We start from the raw sequence: 17,015 nt of genomic DNA, 5'->3' as shown, positions 1-17,015 counted from the left end.
TCCTTGTGTTTCATAGGTGACATTAGCTCAGATAAGAGACAGAAAAGAATAAAAGAAAGAACACAGAAGCATCTGGACTACTATGCCCATGATGGACTGAGAACCCTGTGCATAGCTAAGAAGGTGGGAGAGCACCAGGTTCCACACATGTCAATAAAATTGCCAGAATAATATAGTGATTATAATTCTGCTTCAGACAACCAGCCAGATATAGCCCATCTCTTTGTCCCTCTATTTGCCTTGTCTGGAGTCTTTTTTTTCCTTTTTCCTCAATGTGACCAAATGAGAGATTTTTAGTCAGTCTCAAAACATTTATTTCTGTTTCTGCTGTAGTAACTCCTCTGAGTTACTGAGTAGCTGACCTACTCTACAATGCTTCCAAGCAAGAAACAGAGTCTGCAGAACAGCCAACCTTTTTTCTCTTTTGCTTGGCATTCAACTTTCAAAAACCTTACTCTCAGCCTGAATTAGTGAATTTTAGTGTCATACTTTCATACAGAAGTTGTCAATGTGCAACAAATAGATCATATTCAAGCTCTGGAGAAATGTAGATCAGCCCTCAGAAACTGTGTGCTCTCAGCTAAGCAAGAGTTGTGTGAGCAAGTTTCTATATGTCACATTTTTGAGTCTCAGCTGTAGATCATTTGTACAAACTACTTGTTCTTGCAGTTTTCTATTGGAAAAGTTATTTTAAAGATGACACAGTACTTTACCAGTTTGGATAGGAGTTGAGTCTCTGTGATCCAGAATGTTGGCATTCCTCTCTTATTTCAATTTCAAATAAACACTGCTTAAATTGTGTTGTGCAGGTCTTGAATGAAGATGACTTTAAAAAATGGGCCAATTTTCGTCGGGAGGCAGAAGCTGCAATTGACAACAGAGAGGAGCTGTTAATAGAGACAGCACAGCATCTGGAGACCAAACTCACCCTGCTGGGTAGCTAAAAATAAGAATTGTCATTGCGTGAAGTATCACTTGCTCTCCTGTGATAGTCTTGGCAGTATGGCAGACAACAGCTTATACTAATTTATATCTAAAATACTTCCTCTGTGGTTTGGAAATCTCCAGGCTAGGGAGATAAAATCCAATGACAGTGTCTATACAAGTTCTCATGCATTTTGGGCAGCAGTAACTTTGAAAAAGTTACTTGAAGCTGTTGTGTGCCCCGAGCAAAGAATATGCACATCAGCTGTTACTGTGGCTCAGCTGACACACAAGTTCCCACAATTCAATTGTGCATCCATAGCCATAGATAAACCTATAAAATACTGTAAATTAACTTCCATTTTGAGCACACATTCTGAGGGAATTTTGGTAATTGAACTGTATTATAAAATCCAGTAACTTGAACATGTAGGTGTTTTCCTACTGAGTTCCTGCTGTTGTTGCAGTGTTGTGCTTGCTTTGTGCACTTTGTAAAAAGATGTTTAGCATTAAAACTTACATTGATTGACATTTCTGCATCATTCATCACCATCATATCTAACATCATTCTGTTAAATTATGGAACACTGCAGTGCTTTCTGTTCTATTTTGTTTGCAAACATTTTGTTCTTTACGACTGATTTTTGGAGTTGTCTCAGTCTCATTTTTCTCTGACTGCAATTTGTGCCCATACTTTGTTGGATTTCTGCGATTGCAAGCAATAGCTTGCATTATGGCTTCTCATAATCTCTGCAGTGATTTAAAAAATTAGAGTAATAATGGTAAATGCCATAAGCAGACCACATAAGAGTTAATGTAGATCTTGTCAGAGTCTGTTACCTTTGCCAATTACTAAGGCTCTATATGCTTTCACACTTCAGTTTGCAAAATGTGTTCCCTTAGCCTAAATCAATATCTATCTTTAATGTACCACAGTTACAGCATCTTCAAACTGACCTCTAGTGGAAGGGATAAGGAGTATTGTAACATTCAGATGGTCATTTCCCAACATCATCAGGATGAATGTTGGCATCTGATTCTAAGTTTGTGCACGTTCAAAAAGAAAACGTACTGTACTGTTTCTTCTGCCTTTGATGGCTGAAGCATCTGACTTGACAACAGGGACAGCATCCATTTAAACAGTCAAAGTTCATCTTTTCTGGTTGCTTTGATGGGACTTAATGCAGTATTTTTAAAATTCATATGCTGTGATTCCTCTGCCAGCACATTGTCATTTTGGATTATTAGGAAGAAATGAAATGCATTGTTCTTGCAATGAGCAAAATGAGACAGAACTTGATTGTTGACATATTCAGACCTTAATCCAAATGCAGATCATGTGCCTGCATGTTTATTTGTTGGACAAAACCTTGTTTCAATTCTCAATAAGTTCAGGAGCGTGTCTGGAAAGCAAAGAGCTTTCTTTAAACAAGAAAATAGCAACTTGATTTTCAAGAAGAAGAAAATTATTTCTCTTCTTTTCCTATTTGCCCAGGAGCAACTGGGATTGAAGATCGCCTGCAAGATGGAGTACCTGACACTATTGTGTCTCTCAGAGAAGCTGGGATAAAAATTTGGGTGTTGACAGGAGACAAACAGGAGACAGCAGTTAACATTGCATACTCCTGTAAGCTTCTGAACCAAAGGGATACTGTCTTCACCATTAACACTGAAAATAAGGTGAGTAAAGAAAGACAAAATGCACAGAATTTCCTATCTTACCTTTTCTTTGTGTCTTGCAGTTTGGCAATCTGTTGCTTTAGACCTCACTTAACAAAGAACAGTCAAAAAAACCCAAATAGCATTAGGAGCAAGAGGCACAGTGAGCTCAGCTCCTCCACGGGCTGGCAGGAGGCCGTGGAGGGCAGGCAGGGCTTCCTTGTGTGACCAGACAAGTCACACATCTGCGTTGTCTCAGGTTTTCTCTCCAGAGAACCAGGTTACCAATACAAGCTTGCTTTTCTCAATAAACCTATTGTGAGGATTAAGTAAATACTGTTAAAATACTGACTGTTTTCCTTATGGTGGCATTGCATGGAGCAGTGAGATGGCCTGGTTTCCAACTGCTTTTGTCTGCAGCTCTCTGAAGGAGAAAAAGCACTGTGCAAATATCTGTCTCTTTCAATGTCATGGAAATAGAGAAACACGCAAAGATGATGTGGAATCTGGCACAGAAAACATTCCAAGGTGTAATTCCATTTGAAACACGTATCTGCTTTAACAGGAAGCAGAATGAATACGTTTAGGATGGAAATTAGACTTGTGTCAGAGCAGAGATGCTACAGGCAGGACCACCCTGGCTCCTGGAAATGCCAGCATGGTCACTCACCCACAGCAGCCTCAGTGCCCTGGATCCAGGCTCAGAGGCAACCTGCACACACGTGGGGACTTTGGGAATCCTCTTGGTTCAGGGGACACTGGAGATTCTCCACAATAAGATTTCGTTTCCTCACTTTCAAAATTAAACCAAAGACAAACTTCTGAAAGAAGCTCCCAATAGCAGCAATGAAGGACACAAGTAATATATACAAAGCATTTAACCTGTAATTTTGCCAAACTTAGGTCTGGAAGTGGTGTCAGTGGGAAGGGCTTCTCCTTACCCCTGAGCCTGGCAGATTATTCAAACACTGAAAATTAAATATCTTCCAAGAGGATGCAACATAATTAGATAGCTTGGTGGATTTGTTTCAAAAGGCAAGTCAAGGCAAACCAGGAATTTCCACTACTGTTTTTGGTTTGTTCACAGAAAGATGACGTTTCTTCAATAATTTTAGGGGTTTTAAGTGTACATGCTAGGTGCAGGTTTTTATTAGATGCCAGAGGTACATTTGATTCCAGAACCTCCCACTTAAGTGTAATTTAAATCTTGCAAACATCCTACACATGTACCTTATGCTACATAAAGTGAAAATAACATTATAGAACTGAATCATCACTCAATAGAGCTGACAGAAAAGGCAGAAAGAGGACTGATTAGCTCCTCAGATATTCAGGGCCATGCCACAGAAGGAGGACTTTGAGTACTAAGAGGGAGCAAAATAACTTTGATATCATTTTGGATTTTCTCTCCAGTTTAGGAGATCTGGATGGGAGTGGTGAAAGTTTTCCCCTTAAATCTGTTTCTATCTAGTACTAAGTCAATTCCAGTTGTTGGCATCTAAAAGGGGACTTGAAGCAGATTTGCTAAGACAGAAGGGTATTGTTTTTGAGGCACAGTGCTTGAAAATATGAAGTTTTATTTCTGTTTCTAATTGTGAAACATGCCTGATGTGTGACTTAGAAAAGACCTAACTCTGGAAGTTACTGGGTGATTTTGAAAATGTGGACCTCTTGTTTCTCTTACCACAGTTTATTATCTCTGGAAGCCAGTGCTGCAGTATCTCACATCATTCATATCAGAACTAGATTTTTCAATCTCCTTAAAAGAAAATATTTTCTTTTTAATTTCTGAACTCTCAGCACAAAGGCACACATGCCTTCCTGATGTAAAGATTATTATATTTTCTTTTAGAATAATTCCTTACCTCAGTTAACTGGCTGATAAAATGTGCACTGTTTTCACTGAGGGATTGGATGGTGTCATATTGAAATAATCTCCAATCAGATGAATCAGTGCATTTCTCAATTTCCCCTAATGCTCATCTGATAGGCTTAAACCCACTGGCACGATTATACAAACATACATTTGGCAAGGTGCTGTGCTGTAAAGGGAGATGGAGATAACTATTTCTAGCACCACCTCTGTTTTCTCACAGGAAACTTGTGAATCTCTCCTGAATTTAACCCTGGAAGAGGTGAAGAAGAATTACGAGTACGACAAACCACAGAGGAAACTTTTTGGCCTCATGCCATCATCCTTCTCAGTCCCTGAGGCCCCCAGCCCCGAGTTTGGGCTGGTGATCGACGGGCGGACGCTGAACGTGATCTTGCAGGGCGGGCTGGAGGAGAAGTTCCTGGCGCTGGCGCGGCACTGCCGCTGCGTGCTCTGCTGCCGCTCCACCCCTCTGCAGAAGAGCATGGTGGCCAAGCTCGTCCGGAGGCAGCTCAAAGCCATGACCCTCTCCATAGGTACCTCCCCTCTGCATCTCACACAGACACCTGAAAGCAGGGTCTCTCCTGGAGAGAAGTGTGTGGGATATCTTGTACGGGGCAGAGTTTTGTGCCTCAGGTAGACGCAGTGAGCAAGCAGCATTGGTTAATCTTTCCTGATCAAAACCCGTCTAAAAGTTCTGTTTCACCTTTCACAAAACAAATCTGCCCTCCTTTAAACAGGATGAAGGCACTCCAGATTCAGAATCTCCCAGCAGTCCCTTTCATGCACATCAGTACAAACACATGTACATATTACCTCCAAAATGTCCTTGTTTTGGGCCTGAAAATCACTCATGATTAGTCATTATTTTATCTTTTCATAAAGCCCTTTTCCTGTCAGACTTTCCCTGGTGAAAACAGAATTATCTCCAGAGTGGTATTAAGCACTGACTCATTTGCCTTTTACCTCCAAATATTATGAAATGCTTTGAGTCTCCTTCCACACTTTTGGTAAGTGATGCCACTAAAATCCTTGATGAATTGATTTAGATGACTCCAAACTAAACAAATACACTTCTGTAACAAAACAGAAAAGGAAGTCTATTGTATTTTTGAAATATTACTTTGCGTTACAGTTCAAACCATAAGCTTTCAGCCTTCTGCATCATTTACTGTACCAGCTAACCTAATTTACAATCTCCACATTGCAGGCAATAAGCATGGTCATTCTTTCCCTGGAAATTTGGTTACATATTTGACATATTGCTGCGAGTTGAAATGAGCAAAATAATTCTTGAAACTGGCTTGTTATGTTGTCATCTGCAATCAGATTTGTCATAGATTCAGAGAATTCAGTGAAATAAGGTGTTGCAAAACATGTTCCTGAGCATATGGTCTTGGCCAAGCAGAAACACAAAATGATGCTGATGTAAATGGTGTTGGGGTTGCTGTGTCACCAACCAGCTGGTCCCAATGCTGGATTTTGTTCTGGTGGAGCCAGGTCTCCTGGGAAGGAGGGAGACCAAGACCACAGCCTTGATGCTGTGCTTGATGCCATGCATCAGTTCCCCTGGTCAAACTGCATGGTAGTACAGAATATTTTAAATAATCAGCATAGCTGAGATTATTTCCTCCTAATGGAGGCACCCTTTCTTGCATTGTCATTGTTCCCCCCTGTCTTCCCATTCTAGGGGATGGTGCAAATGATGTAAGTATGATTCAAGCAGCTGACGTTGGAATTGGAATATCTGGCCAAGAAGGCATGCAGGTATCCTCTCAGTTTCTTTCCTCTTTTGCCAGGTAGTCCCTTAAGACTTAACAAGTTTCATAGTGGCCCTACACTCTCAAGTGTCATCTTAAAAATGCAAGTTGTCATCATAAATTAATATGCAGTTTGTAATTATGGCCCAAAAAAAAGAGCATTTTGAGACAAAAAATTGTCATATGAGGACAAACCTGTGTTTGCTCATGAGACTGGAAAATTAGCAGATGTCTGCCCAGTGTTAGGTGAGCATCTGGTTTCTGAATCTTCTCAGCTGCTGCATTTCCAGGTTTCCAGGTTTTGTGGATTCTCTTCCACCATCCTCTGCCCTTCCTGTCCTTTCCCACACATTCCCCTTCCTTATTCCCCTTAAATCAAGAGCTCTGCAGAGACAGAAAGTTCTAACTATGTTCTTGAGGGTTGGTTTGTTAGTTTGCTTCTTCTACAATATTTAATAGTAGGAAATTACTTCAATGTCTATGTTCAAATTTTGTTACACAGCATGTGAAAAGGATGTATTGTAAATGACCTTCTGTTCCTTCTCCCAAAGGCTGTGATGGCCAGTGATTTTGCAATATCCCGATTTAAGCATCTCAAAAAGCTCCTTCTTGTCCATGGACATTGGTGCTATGCTCGTCTGGCAAAGATGGTGATTTACTTTTTCTACAAAAATGTGGTAAGATGATTAATATTATTAAGTTTTCATCCTAGCAAAGGTTAATTCCAGGTCTGAGGGCTTTCTTGGTTGTTTGTTTTTTTTGTTTTTGCAGGTTATACTCTAACTTTTTATGAAGCTACAGTTCATGTTTCTTCACTTTGCAAGTTTATAGTATGCCCCTTCCTTCTTAGCAAGGTGCTGCATAGAGCATAGAGAAAAATACAGGCTCTAAATATATTTTGAAATAGCATTATTCCAGAGGGAAAAAGGACTCAAGGCTTAGCAACTTTATATGGCAGCACAAGAAACTTTATTAATAATACCCATGAGCCTCAAAATAAAATTTGCATAAGGCAGATCAGATTATTAGCACTCAAATGTAGATGAGTGTTCACTAAGAACTGCCTGCCTGTAAAACCTCTGAATTTTTATAGGAACCACTTGCAAGTAATGATGCATTCATATCTGTCATTTTATTAAAAATTTAATGTATATGCAAATGACCCTTGCATTGAAGTACGATATAAAGTGGAAAAAATTAATTCAGTTTCTACGAGACTGGGAAAACAAGTCCATTTGACATGAAATACACTCTGAGCATGAAAGGCTTTTTACCTAGAATTCAAGGTATCTGGTTTTTTGTGAAGTTTTTAATAATTTTCAATAAGGATTGCTTCTTATTACTGTTAAATTTTGTAGTGAAAATGAACAATTTTGCTTTTTTTGACTGGACATCCTTTTAGAGTTCAAAGGCTATTTATTTGCAATGTGAAATAGTTCTCCAGACTAGGATGCTGCTGTTCTTTAATCTCCCTCATATCATTAGGGAGCAGCACGTCTTTGATTCCACATGGACAACGAGATTCTAAAATCTGGTGCTCAGGGCTGTGAACAGTTTACTTAATTATTCTCTGATATGTTCTCAAAGAACCATAATGGCTTTTAAAAAGCTGTATCACAGTCGATCACCCTTAAGGTGTATTGCTTTATGGAATGAAGAGCAGTGCCCTTAACCAAAATCCTGAACTCTTAATTAACAGTGTCTCAATTAACGCCACAGGTGTAACTGTGTGTTTGTATTTGCTTCTCCCCAGTGCTACGTCAACCTGCTCTTCTGGTACCAGTTCTTCTGTGGCTTCTCAGGCAGCACCATGGTAGATTACTGGCAGATGATTTTTTTCAACCTCTTCTTCACCTCAGTGCCCCCTCTTCTCTTTGGAGCCCTTGACAAAGATGTTTCTGCAGAAACGCTCCTACGTCTGCCCGAGCTGTACAAGAATGGACAAAATTCAGAGGTATGTCATGACTGCTGAAAATACTGCTTGATAATCCAAAGGACCACAGGTCTTTTTCTTCAGGAATGAGGGAAGGAAGAAAAGAGTTTTGACTTACTTGGAATGTTGAAACAACAGGAGCCCAACCTTCTGTCTCTCCAGTAATGCATTCCACCCCATGGGAGATATGACACCATAGGTCACTACATAAGTTTAAATATGGCAAACAGTCAAATTAAAATGGCACAAAATCAGTGTTGCATTAGAAGAAAGGATTTTTACCAATTTTATAAGTCTAGAAGGAGCTTGGATAAGGAATTTGAGGAATAAGATCCCTTGTGAAGGGATGTGACATTGGCAAAATTCAGCTTTTAATATTCTTGGTAGACTTGGTAATATTCCTAAGGTAAAATTCTTCACTTAACATAGATAAAATGCCTGTTTAGAGATAAGCCTTTGGTTTAATCAGCTGTTCAGGAGGTATTTATTCATGGAACGAGACCAGTTAGCAATAATTAGTAGTTTGAATGGAAGACAAACACCAATTATGTTTGCAGGGCAGGCTAGAGACTTATATCCCATCATAATGACTGTTATCTGTAAACTCCTGCAGATATACAACTTGTCAGCTTTTATTATTACAATGTTGGACGCCTTCTATCAAAGCCTCATTTGCTTCTTTGTCCCCTATTTGGTAAGTAACAGACTTATTAATATTCTCACTCTCCTGTCCTCTTTAGAAGCAGTAAATTCAGTTCTGAATAGTCAGGGTTCCTTCACCACAGCCTCTCTGCCTGTTTTGTAGACGTACAAAGACTCTGACATAGATGTGTTTTCCTTTGGAAACCCCATCAACACCATCTCCCTCCTGACCATTCTCTTGCACCAGGCTCTAGAAATGAACACATGGGTACGTATTTCACCTGTCCTGTTCACAGCACTGGTATTTTTGTGAATGTTGCATCTTGTGTAGGCATAGAATTCTCGTTCAGAGTCATTTACCTGAATTCCGGGTCACTAAAGGTAAGTAACAGGTACACTACAATTTCACATCACAAAAGGTAAGTAACAGGTAAATGACAATTTCACAAAGTGCCAGGATTTGTTATTATCCCCAGGTTAATACCTTCATGTGCACAGTGACAGAATTTATTTCTATCATGCCTTTGGACAGGACAGTACCAAATACTTGCATGCCTCAATATATGAGGAAGTGTTACTTGGAGAACCGTATTCACTGCTGTTTTCTAAATTGCTTTCTGGCTATTTCTCCTACTGCAGATCTCAGTAAAATGCACTGTTAGATGCACTCTTTGCAGCTGCCTTTGTCCCCTCCTGTCTCACACCCAGTCAGGGTCTCACTGGCATCACTTGTGCTTGCAGACCGTGCTGCAGCTGGTGACAATGATCTGCAGTGTGGCTTTATACCTCATCTTCTCCATCATCTACAACGCTGCCTGCCTGCTCTGCAACCCCCCCACCAACCCCTACTGGATTATGGAGAGGCAGCTCAAAGACCCCATCTTCTATTTATTGTGCCTCATCACCCCTGTCATCGCGCTCTTACCAAGGTTTGAATGCTTTCCTGTTCTCCTTTTGTGGGTTTGCAGACATGTGAGTGAAGAAACAATTGTGATGTGAACAGATATGTCATGTGTCAGACACGTGCTGCACAGGGATAATTGATCAGCGTGGAAGTCAAATGCCTGAGTTCAACCTTCCAGTTCATGAACCATTCATTCATTCAGTTATATAACCCTAGATCAGTCACTATATATCTTCTACTTTTCCCATCAGGAAAACCTTTCTTTTTGGGGTGCATCAAAATTTACCAGTACAGATCTGCTATGTAATTGTTCACTGTCATAACCACAATGTTGTTGAGCAGATCAAGATTATAAGCAAATCTGACATATTCTTATATGTTTGAAAGTTACTAAATATATTCTTGGTTTTAAGTAAATTACGATGCATTACTAAGCTGAATTTAAGAGCATTTCTATATGAAAAATATTCATTGCATCCAGAATTTTAGTTTAACTTTGTATTGCAAAAAATCAGATATGTTAAAGATAACTTTAATTGAAACTGGATAATATTTGGAGAGGGATAGTTATTGTGATGTGTTGCTGAAAAAATGGTTTAAAAATCAGAATTATTCCGTTCCCGTATACGTATGGGAACATTACTACTTTTGGTGTTCAATACATTACTAATTCTTAAAGCAGGTATGTTTTAAGTTGCACCATTTGTTTCAAATATTTATTTGTTATTTGCTTGGACATTGAAAGAAATGGGTTGGTTTGACTGTCTTGCTAGTTTCCCTCTCATCCTAATTCCCATGAAGTAATACAGCACACTGGTATTACAAAATTCAGGACAATATTTTTAGTATCTGATTTTGTAAGTGCTTTAAGGCATTAGAATCTGAGCCTTAACTTGGCTGAAAAAGAACTTTTAAAGAATAGATGGTGTTTTTCTTCAAACTATTATTATTTTCCCATTTGAGTTGAGATGCTCTTGTGATTTTATGTTACATTATATAAGTTCAGATCAGAATAAAGAACACAATTCAGTAAGGTCTCATGTCTTCTAGGCAGGGCATTCTTTTCCAGTCTGTTTTGCTCCTGCATGACTTTTGTTTTCCTATCAGCCTCATTCACAGTGTCATTTTTGACCCTGAGCTTTCTGCTCAGAGCTGCATCCAGCACGTGGTTAGAGGGCTCATGTCTCCATCCTGGGAATTTAGCACAGTTAAGACCCTTGCTGCCTCAGCAGGTTACTGAGATTAAGGGTTATATATTCATATCTTCAAATCTGGACAACTGCTGTTCCTTCATATTGGTACCCCAATTATTTTCTGCACATTCCTTCATCTGCAGAATATCCAGGACCTATTTCTACTCCAACTGAGCTGTGCCAGCAGATCAGCAGTGGTGAAACCACCCTTTGCTGAAATTCACTAAATTTTAACTTCCATTCCATGGTCCATCACACTGTGCTGCTTGCTCCCTGTCTCTTCATTTGGTGTCTTGAGGTTCTGGGTTCCTTCTAAGAAGTTTTTTTTAAAATAATTGCTGTCCTGGCTTCTTCCCCTCAGCACTGCCTTTTGTTTGGGCTGCAGGACTCAGGGGAGGTTTGCCCTGTGCCCTGCCTGGCCTCACAGCCTGCAAGTGAGAGCAGTTTACAGGACAGGAGACACAGTTTGCCATTCCTTCTCTGTCATCCTGGCTGGTTTACCTGGAACTTGCACAAAAGATACAGGAAATGAGCTGAGGAGAAAGACACAGGACATTGTGACCCACAGCAGATCTACACAAAAAGAAAGTCTTGGGCTCTCCCATGCTCTTAACTTCCTGACCAGCCCTGGGATTCTGTTGGGATTGACCAGCCTGAGCACAGGCACAGCAAATAAACTTCATCCACTCCTGCCTGAGCAAGCCCGAGAAATCCATTGCTTTAAAAGCCCTTTCTGTACTGTTGCTTGTTAGCCTTTTTAATCTTGTAAATCTTGTTTATACACATACATTGAGCAGCAGGATGTGAGGATGGCACCTTTCAAAATGCAGTTTCACAGGGTACCCATGTTTGTTATAAAATACATGTTGAAGTCACCTATGTAAAGGTCAAATACTAATAAAAAGATGCCTTGAAAGAGACTTTGATTTTCACACAAAGCTGACATGACATGGAGAGAGGATGTATGCAGTCTCACAGCACACAATATTTAGTTACATAAGTTCTCTGTCCTGCAAAGGGCAGGGAGGACGTTTCTGTTGCTGCTTTCTAAAAAAAAATCCAAAAGCTGAGGTTTTTAACTTCTCATTTGCTCTTATCTAACAAATTAAGATCTCTTCTTTAGCCTGTTTTAGCAGTATAAATGCAACTTCCATATTTTCAAATATTGCATCTCTTGAGATTTTTTTTCTATTTTTCTTCACTTTTCAGCAAACAAGTAGTTATAAATACTAAAAAAAAATTTAGTATTTACACATATAGTTGACTCTATACAGGTCAAGCTAAATATATAGTAACATGTTGTGTTAAGATCCGGGAGTTAACTTTCATCTGCCAGGTATAAGGTATCTGTACAGTAATGGAAAATTAGTATCTGTATTTGGGAAATATGATGTAGATTATGGAATGAGCCCACTGATAAAAAAATCCATTCCCTTCCTCCTTCATCAGGTTCTTTATTTTTGCTCTACGAGGAACCCTTGGAGCATCTCTTGTTCTGAAAGCACAGCAAGTAGATAAACTTCCTAAGGAGCAACAGGATCTTGAAATCCAGAAACTAAGGTCAAGAAAAGAAACTACTTCGAGTGCACCTGTGGCCGCACCTGCCTCTAATGAGGACCTTGACCAAAGCATCAGCCACTTATGTGTGTCACCATTTCTACATCCAGCAGCAGCCCTGTCTCCCAGGGACACAGAAAATCAGGGAGCTTCTGCCTCTCATCCTCTCGGCAGAAGGACACATGAGGAAGGCTATTACTTCTTTAACAGGTGGGCAGAGGAAGAATCTGCTGCTACTGATTCTTCTGCAGGACCTTCCTCTGGCCATTATCCCCTTGTAGCCAGCAGGGAAACAGCTCCTGGGCAGGATGGTGGCAAACTGACTAAAGATTATCTCAAAAACTTTAATTGCGGAAGCCACCGGCGGTCAGTGAGTTCAGTGACACTCTGAAGAAATGTTTGAAAATGGAACCCACAGCCCATGTGGAGAAGGACTCAACAGGAAAAATAAAAATGTTTATGCTTAGCCATTGTTCTCACCAGAAATGGAGAGAGAGGCGACTGGAGTGGTGCAATAGCAACTCCAATATGCAGCTTTAGCTGAATGCATCATTGTCTGGGTTTATCAGTGCATGACTTTTTGATCTTCCTGGTTTGGTCATGTCACAGGAACATTACATGAGCATCATGCAGTTGCTGAGAATTGCACAATTACTTTCTTTTAACAGATATTTTTGTATCATATTAATAGGGAATACTTGTGAAGTTTCAATGTTGTTATTATTATGCTATTGAGTTAATAGAAAGAGAATCCATTCTTTATTAAACCAAGTCAAAGCAATGCATCCCACTCTAGATTTTTACTATCCAAGTCTTAAAAAGAGCTTAGTAACTTAAAAATTATAATTCTTGTGAAAAATTACTACCTGCAGATACTAAAGGTACTTGCAGAATAATAGCAATGGAGAGGCATTAGAGAGTTCCACGTTTTAATACATGTACTTTACACATACAACAATATCAGCTCTACAGCCTCTGTTCCCTGAAGAGTAAGATTTTTATGCAGATAGCAGTTTGACCTGATATTGTTAAGAAAAGGACAAATGAGCTTATAAAGTTGAAGAATACAAATACTAAACTACGTGAACTGCCAAGACAACTCGGTGGTAAAAGGAGTCTACTTCTTCATACCTACAAAAGTAGACAGATATAACAAGTCACATTCAAGGATTTATGTCCTAGAATTCTTAAATTGTCCCTGATTTTTCTTCTAGAAATTCAGTTTCTCATTTCAGTTCCCTATATTGTTATGTGGTGCTGCTGCATTCAATCAAGTATGAGTCATGGTCCTCCCCACAGCTGGTCACAATCATTAGCTGATGGATCTCAATAATGGAGATTTTGACAAGCCATCTATGAAGGTGCCTAATCACACTGTAGTAAGTACATGGTGTAAATGGTCTACATGGTGTAAATGACCAAAATATGCGTAATATGTTAGCCCTTTTCTGGTATCTCAGGGCAAAAAGATGCAGAAGAAAACCATAAGATGTCACCATCATAACTACTTATTGCAATGCAATGAAAGGTGACTGATATTTCTTATAGAAATGTTGACTAGTAAGACCATTTCCCAAGGTTTTCTTCACAATGTGGGATAAAATCTTACCTAGTTTAAAATTCAAACCACCTGTACTTTTGTGAATCTACCACTGGTTCTGATTTAATAGGTTTTTAGCCTTTTTTATACATGCTGTGTTTAGCTATTTACTACCTATGACAACATGTGATCTTTCTAATAACCTATTTAGCAAATGCTAATTTAACTTCTGTATGTTATAATAATTACTGTAGCTAGAGTCTTCAAGTTCTTACTTTAAAACAACTCAACTAAAATTGAGTAGCATATCTCCCAGTGGGATTTCTGGTAGCCAGAGCAAGATCATATGTTAAGAACTCCTTTTGTTACAGTATTAATTGTCAGCAATTAAACAATTCAGTAAGAGATTTCTTTTTTTCTGCTTTATGAGCAAAATGAAGGAAAATAGGTACAGATGAGATTATTGTTAATGGAGGGTGAGATTGCTCAAATGTTTGCTCACTAGCTGGAACAGAGCTGGGGCAGCAAGACTAAAGAACAATCCTTTACCATTCACAGCTTTTTTTTACATTAAATGGCCCATTTCCTTTGAGCTTAAAGATGTCACTTGCTTACACATTGTACTACAAAATGTGAAGTGTTTTATAGAAATAAGTGTGATAAGGTCATGCCTTGCTGTGCTGTTGAGAAGACAAAAACAGAGGTGAAGGAGTGCTTTTCCTACAGTCACCCCTGAGCAGCAAACTCCTGTTTGCAGAGGCTGTTCCTCTGCAGAGTAGGAACCCTTACCAGAAGAGCTAGATGACAAATGTATCTGAATGTGCACGGGGTTAGACAGGATATGTTTAACCAAATCTGGAAGACTTCCTGAATTGAATGCCAGTTGTATGCTTTCCTGAATTGAAGGCCAAGAATTAATCTCATGTTTTCTCATCAGTCTCTGCAAAACGGTTCTACCATGGATTTTGCCCTGGCTTAGGCAGAAGGGCATACAGAAATAGCATAGAGGGGAGGGAAAACAGGATTGATTAGGAACTCCAGCAAAATAACCCCCTAAAAGCTATTTAGTGATGCATTTCCTGCTGTGTCTGGGAATAAAAGAAGTGGAAGAGTCCTTTTCTAAGTATTTTCTAGGCTGCAACCAAAAATAGTTATGTTGGTTAAAAGAAATAAATAATCAACTTTGCATGGATGCAATTTTGTATGCCTTAAATAATTCTGTAGCTAAACACACAAACTGATAATTTTATTGTGTAGGAGATTGCCACAAATGGTCCAATGGATGAATTTACCCGGAGTTTGCAACATAGAGGAAAACCACCCCTTCGTTTTCCTTGATCCTTGAGGAGAGAGAAAGCTGAAATAAACAGAAAAGAAAGGCAGCACCATGCAAGGCTTGACCTCTGCAGTGCAGCTGGCTCCAGAGCTTTCTGTATCTCCCCTCCAGTGCTGCCAGCCATCCTCTGAAGCAGATGCTGCCTCAGTTTGGACCCATATTAACTGCTAAACAGTGTGATCTTCCTTCTGCTCCTGGCTATGCACTTACCATGAACTAGCTCTTGTTAAAAAAAAATGTTGAACAGGCACTTACTTCCCTTTGATCATGAGGTAAATTAGCTGAGACTATCCATCCTTTGGGGATGTAAGATCAAGAGAAAAAACTTTCTTTTCCAGTGAAAACAAGCCTACAGCAAGACAGATACTCTCCTAAGGAATTTCTTTGGAAGAAGGGAAGTGTATTTACTAAATGGGTTATTTAGACCTAACTGGATTTCCAAGGTAGCTTTATTTATTTATTTCAAGACATATTTAATAATACTGTCAAGGTCCATGTTCCATTAATTCTAATGTGAATGCTCCATAACAGAACAGGTGTCTCATTTTTAATGTAACCTCTGGTGATACTCAATATTTCATATGCTTGGATAATAAAACAATTAAATAACGGAGGGGTGTGTGAAATTACTGCATTTTTTTTTATTCTTGTCTATGATGTTACTTTAATGATTCTGCATATGGAGCAGTGCTTTGAGCTACACATAGCTTTACCTACGTGAAAAGGAGGAGGTGACATCTCACAGGGAGGTGAGCAGGAACTGACCTGCCAGGTCTGTTGGCTCACAGATGCAGTCCCCTGCTGCTTGTGTGGGCAGTGAAGAGCCATCCCTCATGTTCTCAAAACAGGCAAAATCTGGGCTCTTTTAACACGAGATGCAGGGAGTGCAAACACACATACACTTTGTTCATGTCTGTCTCAATACAGCCAGCTGGAGATGTCTCTGGCAGTTATTGCTGATTATCTGCTGCAAGTCAGCAATAACTCTGCAGTGTAAAACCCAGAACTATCCAGGTGTGAGAGAGGAAGGATTCCAGCTTGTTCTCTTTCCTTACATATCTCTTTTAATACTCTGTGGAGATGAGTTCTCTGCTGAAGCACAGCAAGCAGCTACTTTTCCCAAAGATAAATTGCATTTACTTCCCCACTTTGTTGGCTGATGCTGCAATGTGTAATTCATTTGTTTGGCTGTAGTTTGAGGTATGAGTACAGAGCTATTAACTTAGGGGTAAGGTGACTGCAGGCAGGACGTGGCATGATTAGATACTTGTAAGCAGCACTGATGAGTAAAAATATAAATGTGGAGACAAGAGGCTCTTGAAGATAATGGTCACAGAGGGTGGGATTTAAAGAGATGACCAAATAATACTGAAGAGCTATAAAGAACTTTTGACATTGCCAGGGACTGGAACTTGCTGCAATTATCAGTACATGAGACAACTGTAAACAGAACTTGCTGTCTGGCTCTTTAATATAACACCAGCTTATGCTCATTTACATGAAAAAGGTTGAGCCTGAATTGAGTCTGAATCATTATTTTTCAAAAAAGATCTGAGGATCTGTTGTCTGAAGGCATAGAAGGCAATGGTTATTCCCCCACATTCCCAGTGCAGCTACTGAAGTATCTTCCACATCCAGCCATACTTTCCCTGTTAGTGCCCAGAGAACTGGTGTGCTCATTGTGTTCTTCAGCA

General features: G+C 39.5%; 1 protein-coding gene across 1 annotated transcript in view; it reads left to right on the top strand.

Moving 5' to 3' along the window:
• Positions 1-15,928, top strand: part of ATP10B (ATPase phospholipid transporting 10B (putative)) — a 138,114-nt gene extending 122,186 nt beyond the window's left edge. The window contains exons 14-24 of the mRNA XM_064387690.1: positions 17-123; positions 810-936; positions 2,420-2,604; positions 4,680-4,992; positions 6,147-6,223; positions 6,768-6,893; positions 7,970-8,170; positions 8,763-8,843; positions 8,955-9,059; positions 9,533-9,720; positions 12,338-15,928. Coding sequence (XP_064243760.1) covers positions 17-123; positions 810-936; positions 2,420-2,604; positions 4,680-4,992; positions 6,147-6,223; positions 6,768-6,893; positions 7,970-8,170; positions 8,763-8,843; positions 8,955-9,059; positions 9,533-9,720; positions 12,338-12,836 — 2,009 coding nt within the window. The 3' untranslated portion in view covers positions 12,837-15,928. The remainder of the gene's footprint in view (positions 1-16; positions 124-809; positions 937-2,419; positions 2,605-4,679; positions 4,993-6,146; positions 6,224-6,767; positions 6,894-7,969; positions 8,171-8,762; positions 8,844-8,954; positions 9,060-9,532; positions 9,721-12,337) is intronic.
• Positions 15,929-17,015: the final 1,087 nt, after the last annotated feature.

The sequence above is a fragment of the Passer domesticus genome, chromosome 13 (assembly GCF_036417665.1).
Source record: "Passer domesticus isolate bPasDom1 chromosome 13, bPasDom1.hap1, whole genome shotgun sequence".
Taxonomy (NCBI): domain Eukaryota; kingdom Metazoa; phylum Chordata; class Aves; order Passeriformes; family Passeridae; genus Passer; species Passer domesticus.
Note: the sequence above shows the minus strand (reverse complement) of the source record. Positions and strands in the feature narration are given on the sequence as shown.